Below are 8,531 nucleotides of genomic sequence, written 5' to 3'. Positions count from 1 at the left end.
GTTTATATATATTTTATTTTATATTTAAATTGTTGTATTCTTAGATTGTTTAGTTCTTAGAAATAGTTACACTTTTGTACTTTTACTTAATTTAAGATTCGTATATGTTTAGTGTTTTGCACCTCCCTGCCACAGTAAATTCCGTGTTTGTATAACATACATGGCGAATAAACCGAATTCTGATTCTGATTCTGATAACAGTAATGAAGGAGGAGGGGCTGAAGGTGGACAAGAGGAGGCACAGGATGTGATACAATGTAGGCCTGTGTGATAAAACAGTAGCCATATATGCCACAATAGACACCTCATTGCATTAACAGGGCTGCCAACTCTCACACATTGGCCGTGAGACACACACATTGCTTTGCAGCAACATTTTGGTTGGCCCCACCAAATCTCACTCCAAGGTTTTTGGAGAAGTTGGCAGCCTGGCATTAATGATGCTGTAAAGCAAGTTCCATGATTTGCTTCTCATTACATTATATACGTGTGAAATGAGTTGATGAAAGCATGTGCAAAGCTCTAAAACTTTGTTTTGTGGAGTTAGACCGTTGGACAGTTTCTCACCCATAAACTTTTTTTTTGTACTTTATTTAACCAGGAAGAATCATTAAGAACAACATTCTTAACCTATTTATGTCACAGAGACCTATCTACATCAGATCACAGACGGTTTTATTCTGTTACTCAGCTGGTACAATGCAAAGACAAAGTAATTAACACATAAAACACTCTCTAGAGACTGCAGGTAGGTCTGTTCGGATATCTGCAATTGATTTAGCTAGTGTTGCTGTTGTTGCTAAATTCAATAAATTCGAGGGGGCGGAGCTTCAGCTCCTTCAGAGGACACGCCCCCCCCCCCCGCCCCCCCCCCAGTCTCAAGCAGAGAAGATTTTCTCACGATTACAAAGCTTAATTTAACATAGCCTACTTGTCGGTGTTTTTTTTTATTCGAATTTGGATGGGTAGTTAACAACACATTCTTGTGGTGTGATGAACTTAAAACTAATTTTCAATTCCACTTTACAGCATCTTTAAGTGCAAACCGCCAGGACAGCACAGCACATAGGTAGAAGTTGCATGGGCAACTGACAGGCGTGCTCTCTCCCTAGCTCATAAACAACCTATCGTATCCCACGTTAATGGAGTATGCTACAAGTGACACGCAAACAGCCAATCATTTAACTAGGTGTCTTGTTCGGTTGCACCACCATTGACACAACAATAGTAAGAGTGAGTGAGAAAATTTGTGGAGAATGTGAGGAAATTGTTGCTAAAAAAGACTCATCTCATAGTCACGTCAATCGGCTACACTTCTGAAACAACCCACAGCCAGTCCACAATGGAGTGATCAATTCAAAATAAAAGTGGTTAAATTCAATCTTTTATAAAAATAGGTCATTGGAAGTTATCAAATATTATTGATAGCTACCTTTCGACTGAACATTAAACATTTGATTAAACATCGATTAAACATTTGATCGTGATGCAAAGTTGACAAAACATGGCACCATTCAAAGATTACAAGTGTTCTATATGTTTGATTACACTACTGAAATATAAACAACTATTTTCACTTGGTGCTTCGATATTTCAATAGGCTAATGTCTTTATTTTGTCATCGTTTGGCGGCTCCGGGAACATTGCATTACAGTTTGTAGTTCCTATTGTGCCCACATGATATCAGTGTTGAGCTTCATTTAGACGCCTAGTTCACAACATGCATCGTCTGCTCGTCTGGAGTTTGTAATAGCCTACGGCAATACTTTTTATTGTTTAAACTCACTATACAAATGTTCATAGATTATTTTTTGTATTTCATGTTAAGCTACTCATGTTATTTACTAGTATTGGCCTTCTATACGTTTTAAATGAAATTCGCGATAATAAGTTGATGTTAACTTCTATTAATCATAAACAAGTATTTGATGTGTCATTTACAGCCTAAGACAGCCGGGTTAAGGATGAGAAACATATTGTGACTCAGAACAAAGGTCCACTGCGCATGGGTTCTTGTGCTAAGCCATCACAGCCTAATGGAAATGATGTTGTTGTGGGGTCATTCCTTTTAAAATGGTCCATCATGCAGCTAGCGTCCGTCACTCCGTTCAAAGTATGCCAATAAATAAGTGTTTTCTATGTAAATATAGCCTAATAATTTATGAAAATGACAGTTGTGTGTGGACAATAGAATATTTAGTTTACCAAAGCGAATACAAGCAATGTTTCATCAGATAAAAACATTTGTCAGTCGAATGTTTTCCCTAACCCTAACGAAAAAACGTGTTAGGCATGAAATACATTAATTCACCATGTAGCATATCAAAATATATTATACTTAACAACTGTAGGGCCTGTTGCTATTTGAACATATTATTCATAGGCTATTATACATTTAAGGGGCGTATATTAGGAATATATAGCCTATTAAGCTGCTGAAAACGGTTTAGGGAATTTTTAGAAGTAATATTTTTTAGAAGTAATATTTGCAGTCGCAAATATATGTTTTTTTAACCGCGTGATTTTGTATTATTATAGTTAGTTTTATAGGCTTATTATTATTATTATTATTATTATCAAATAGGGTTTTCGTGGAATAGGCCTGCTAAACACGCGGTTTTACTAGTCAAGGTCAAATCCGTTTTTTCGGTCCTTCCCTCCTTTACCTAAAGAAATGTAAATCAGCATTTATGTGTTGTGTGAAAAAGACTTTGTTGTAGACAAACATGTATTGTATGTTTCAAATGTATCTTCCTAATTAACCACAGTAGAACTATTGTGCTGTGTAACTGTATGGCAACGCTCATGAAGGTGGATGTTCTGGATAAAAACAAGTTTCACAAATACAGCTGAAAATAAAGCTATTTTATTGTCAAAGCATTCACCATGATTAGATAAACTATCAAGTAGTAAATTTCAGCAAAAGGAAGAAACACTGAAACTATTTCCCACCGACACAAAATATTACACTTTGTATTTCAAACAAACGGGTATTTACATTGTACTGTATAGACTGCATCTTAAATCAATGTCTATTTAATATTACATGCACTCTGAAGTATAGACATAATATTCCAATTTGTGTCGATATTTAACCTTTCATTGCGGACATGAAAAAACAAATTGATTTGTAAACCATGAAGTGCAACTATCTTTAATCATTTTCTATATCTGTATTAATATAATATAAAATACAACTTACTGTACATTTACACATATTCATATCTTCCCTTTATGTCCCAATTTAAGTGCTTCATATGATAAATAGATTCATTTTAAAGGTTAAAATGCATTTGCATACACTCAAAACACTCAATCAAGAAAAATAACAGACAAAAGAAAAAAAGCATTGTTCTTGTTGTTGAAAGTGAAAACAAGTGCACAGGTTTAAGAGGAGATCTCCACTCTGTTAAAGTCAGTAAATCCAAGTGAGACGAGAAGTTTTTCTCTCTGTCTCCAGCTCTGCAGGTCAGTTATGGGAGGTCATGTGACGTGACAGGTGATGTCTCTCCCGGAAAGACTCGTTACAAATGGGGCACTTGAGTTTCTCCTCCCGCCGGCGTTTGACTAGTGGCTCCATAGCGTACTCCTTTTTGTGGTGGGACCTCATGTGGTAGACCAGGTCTGAGGTCATGCGGAAAGAGGCGTTGCACTTGGCGCACCAGTTCTGTGCCGGCAGGCAGAGCGAGGTGAATGAGGGCGGCAGCAGGGTGAGAGCAGACGGCATCTGCATCTGGATCGGTCCCGAGCTTTTGGGCCAGAAGGCGGTGTAGAGGAAGGGGCTCTGCTTGGCCATACCGCCTGGTACCGGGCAGTTGGCTCCCAGCTCTGCACTCTGAAGCTTGGCAGCCAGGTGGTCAGCCTGGTACAGTCTGCTGGAGGAGATGGTGTCACCCACCGTGGGGTGGCAGTCTAGCAGCTTGGGGGGCATCCCGAGGGACGAGGGAAGTTGGGAGAAGGATGACCGTGATGGCTGGCTGAAGGCGCTCTTCCGCTGCTCACCTTGTTGGCCGACTGAGGTGAAGGCGCTGCCCATGGACGATGCCTCGATGCGTGACTGAGGAGGCTGGGTCTCTGACAGAACCTGCCTGATGTTCAGGTGCTTCTCCAGGGGACTGCTGCTGGGACGGCTCCCTTCCTTGTTCTCTGCATTGGAGCTCTGGAGGTTTTTGGTGCTGTTGTGTTGCTTCAGACTCTGCGGTGACTTCTTAACTTCAGTAAAGGCGCTTCGCTTTGCCTCGCTCGACTCTGTGGACCCCGATGGACGCTTCTCCTCCAGACCGTAGGCCCCTCTGTAGTTCTGCGCTGAACTGGCAAGCTCCTCCTTTGACTTGGATTGAGGCATGCTGGGGGCTCGGGGACCCTCCCTCTCCTCCGTCTCCGAGAACGTCCTCTTCCCTGAGCTCTCGCTGCGGATCTCAGCCTCTTTGTCGCTGGGCGGGCTTGTCCTGCTGTTCTCCAGGTCCCGAGCCAGGTTGTGAAAGTCTGTGGAGGGTTTGCTATTGTCCTGGGGGCTGGGGAAGCCCTCGGCCCGGCCTAGTTTGGGGCTGGCCCTGGCTGGGGTTATGTTGGAGCGCTCACTGACATTGTCCTTACCAGACTCCTCATCCGGGCCAGCCATGCTCTGTAGTCTCTTCGTACAACGGAACCTAAGGTGAGCCAGGAAGGGGAACTCAAACTGGAAACGTTGGTTGCAGTCAGGACAGGAATGGGAGGATGTACCTGGAAAACAAAAGGAACATTCTGATCAGTCAGACAAGAGAACTGACTGTGTAGTGGGGATAAAACCCAGAAAGATAGACTATATTATTATTTATTGTAATAGCTTTTAGAATAATTACATAATTATGGGTTAATATAACAACAATAATATATTTTTATTTTTGTTTAAATCATGTTTATTTTAAAGACCATGCTTGATACATCAAAACAGAGTGTTCCTTGCTGTGATAATTTGTTTTCTAATCTGTTCAAAAAACATATATGTATAAGGCCCACATATCTGAACGTGTTAAATACTATAAATTCCCAGCAGTCATCTTAACTTGTCATTTTGGTTAAAACAATTATATACGGTCACATTTTCACTACAAATTAAAGAAAGTCAACAGTGGGTGTTATCAATACTTGTAAACACATTAGGATTAGCAACAAATTCCATCAAGAGAAGTCATAATTCCCACTGCTGTGGCACACTCACTCTTGTTTTTGGCAGGCGCTTTGCTCGAACTCAGTACAAGAAGCTCGATCAAGTCCTTCCCGTACCAGACCAGAAGCTCCTCGTCCTTCTCAATTCTCCGGAGAGACCGGTAGAACAGCTGCCCGTTTTTGACATAGGCCTCAAGGTTCTGTTCGTCCCTATCCCGGGCAGATTGCACGAGCCGTAGCCACATCAGACCCTCCGAAGTGCTGTTGGCCGCCGAGGTGTCCACCTGCGCATCAACCAGTGACAAGGAGCACACAGCCGTTAGATCAAACGCTTCCGGAACATTGTGCGTCTGCTCATTCATTGTACCTTGAATGCATGGATTACTATACTTGTTGCATATGGACACATAATTTGTCATTATGACTGTCTTTATTCATGAGTTTTGCCAGCATGCACTCATGTCAAGGTTCCGATATCAACACATTTTTTATAATACATTCTCATGTTTTAAGCTTGTGACCTAACAACAATGCGTTAAGGCACCGTTTTAATTAAGTAGACATATATAGGCATACATAATAACTTAATATTGTCTAAGGTTAGGCTTAGGTTTAAAGACATTTTTCTAATTTCTGAAATGTTTTGCAGCAAATAAATTGTCATATACAAATTTCAGAAATGTGTTGCAGCTTAAAATAATATAGTCCTTACTTACCCTGAAGATATAAGGCGCAGTTCGCTTGTCCGTTGATTTTAGGGCTATGAAGGCTATGCTGTCATACAGAGATGTGTGGCTCAATACACAAGGCCCAAAAATTGCATTTTCTGGAATGTCGCATGTTGTGTAGACGCTTGTAAAAATATCCGTTAAGCATTGCTGTACTGCTTTGGCGTCGCCGTCCCACACCAATTTTTGGGAGCTTGATTCCTCCATCTTTGTCTACGAAAAGGAAAAAGTGGCATAGATTGAGAACATAGACTACACATCGCATTAGTGATTTGGGCATAAGTCACCGTTCCGTGAGTGGTTGACCAAAAGCAGCTGTCAAGGATGGTCAAGTGAATGCTTACATCAGCACGTCTTTCTTCAGACACATCTATTCCACAGGTAGGCCTACTGAAGAAGTTATTATTGTTTTAGCCTTCTAATGTTGCTATCAATGTGTACAAAATGTGTGCATTGATTAATATTGGTTTTAGATATTAGAAGGTGTAGTATTGCCAGTATTATTATTTACATTAATTGTTATTGACATTATTATTAGAATTTTCATAAGATTAGGTGCCAAAACATGTAGGCTACAACATCGTTAATGATATACACTGTTCTAGCTATAGGTTGTAGGCTATTGTCACTAACCGAAGAGCAGGCCAAAATTGTTCTCATTACTTTTATGACAACGCTACATAATTACTGTCAGCATTGGCTTTTATATATCGTTTTAATAGACGTTTAGGATGTTGAAGCAACAGTAGGCTATTCAATGTATAATTTTAGAGTTCATAGCGTATTCATCCACAGACACATTAAGAAACGATGTTATCCCTGTTAAATCAAGAAAGCCTATCGAATTGATTTCTAGTGCACTGTCAGTCACTGATTTCATGTCAGCGATCCTTCCGCTCCATTCTACAACCGGGAACGTATGTCTCCTCATTACCATAATCCACCACTTTCCCTGTGAGACTAGAATTAACGCAGTACGAGGAGTTAATTATAATTTTTCTTAACTTCTGAATGTGTGTTTATGGTCGAAAAACATTCTCATATACATCCTTTGAGTCCGCAGGATTGTGCCTAGGTTACATGGATTGTCTCAACCTTATACCAAATTAAGAAAAAACATTTAGGCCTATTTCAAAATGTTCCAATTTAGGCAACAATATAGACATTGTTGATCGTGACGTACATTGCCTCAAAACCTGTATTTGAATCCTATTATTGGACTGAAAATGTATTAAGCCTTGGCGGTCATAGGCTATGCGTTTAAAATTATGGACTTTAAATGGTAACATTCAAATTAATAAACTGTTATTAGCAATATTGCTGTGTTATGCAGGCCTTGTCCAACACTCTATTCGTGAGACTTTGGTGTTTGGCGTTCCTCAATATTTTGCCTGAACACAATAGCTATTCAAATTTTAAAAAGCCAAATGAAATTTGAATAGGCCTAAATGGTTTTATGCATTTCGACATTGTTGTTGTTAAAACGTGCTGAAAAGTTCCATAACTTGAGGAAATATTTGAGGAAAATATTTCAGATTTCACTTTTACCAACTCAAAACCAAATACTGGTCTACAGCTTTTAGAAAATGCCGTTCTCTCTCCATCCCTTTTCTCGCCTGTTCTTTTGTGATTTAATGGTTGCTTTTTCACCGGGGAAAACCACACAAAAGGTCCAATGAATATGCATCTCCAGTAAATGAGAAACACTGAATTTATGCGCATCCATAAAATAGATATGGCAAACCCATTCAACAATCCACCAACCGCGTGTGTTTTTTTCGTATTCAGCGCACTTGTCTGTTTACGCGTGTTATAAATTAATGCTAAGCTTGAATTGTCGCATGTCCGCGGGCTCAAACTGCTGCGATGTATGTGCATCGTCTATCCTCCTACACCAAGTCCCTTTCAGTGGCTGCAGGGTGGTTCTCTATCGTGGTGGGTTTGCACCGTCTCTCGGCGCTTAACAAATCCCAGTTAATGGTCTATGCAATTGAAAAAGGGGTTTGAGGTTACGCACCTTTTTTGATGATAAGGGATAATAATCCACAAAGTGATGCTTGATATAAATTTGTCGCCAAAAGTCGTGAGAGATGCGTCCTCCTCTGTTCGCCGCGTTAGTACATTTCCTTGTGGAGAAAGTGACAGTGACAGTGTATCGCCCGTCGCAGTGAGGGGAGAAAGAAGCGTGCAGATGGGGCGCGATGCACTGGCTCACTGGCACACAGACACACACTTTTTGTTTGCAGCACATAATCTGCCCAATGAGGCGTGTCACTCTCCGTCTCCTCCCTTTAACTCTTCACTGTCCGACTGTCATTGGATGCGATTTATAGACATAGAGCAAGTAAGTCCCCTTGTAGAGTACCCTATCCTGCATAGTTTCCGGTTACAAATATAACACACAAAGAACAATTATACCTTTTTTACCTGCTGGTAATTTAATTTTGAGCTAATCTCTATATGCATTTTTTAAATCTATATTTGTATGGCGTATGCCACTCATTTCGTTATTATTGTTTATAATTATTAGATAGAATGTATTGTAGCAGGCCTAGTAGGCTACATAGTAATATAGCAGGCTATTGTTATTGGTAAATTTGTTGGGATTGCTGTCTTAGCCTTTTCATCAGGAGTAGTCTACCGACATGCCAGCTA

The 8,531-nt window shown here is 40.2% G+C and overlaps 1 protein-coding gene across 1 annotated transcript; it reads right to left on the bottom strand.

The window, feature by feature from the left end:
- Window positions 1-2,846: 2,846 nt before the first annotated feature.
- Window positions 2,847-8,121, bottom strand: prdm8b (PR domain containing 8b). Its single transcript, XM_062452039.1, has 4 exons — window positions 7,894-8,121; window positions 5,865-6,089; window positions 5,201-5,432; window positions 2,847-4,722 (listed from the first exon to the last, which is right to left on the bottom strand). Exons 2-4 carry the CDS (start codon window positions 6,081-6,083, stop codon window positions 3,470-3,472), a joined length of 1,704 nt encoding a protein of 567 aa, XP_062308023.1. The 5' UTR covers window positions 6,084-6,089; window positions 7,894-8,121; the 3' UTR covers window positions 2,847-3,469.
- Between the last annotated feature and the right edge of the window lie 410 nt (window positions 8,122-8,531).

This window comes from Osmerus eperlanus, chromosome 25 (assembly GCF_963692335.1).
Source record: "Osmerus eperlanus chromosome 25, fOsmEpe2.1, whole genome shotgun sequence".
Taxonomy (NCBI): Eukaryota; Metazoa; Chordata; class Actinopteri; order Osmeriformes; family Osmeridae; genus Osmerus; species Osmerus eperlanus.
This window is presented reverse-complemented; position numbering and strand designations above follow the sequence as displayed.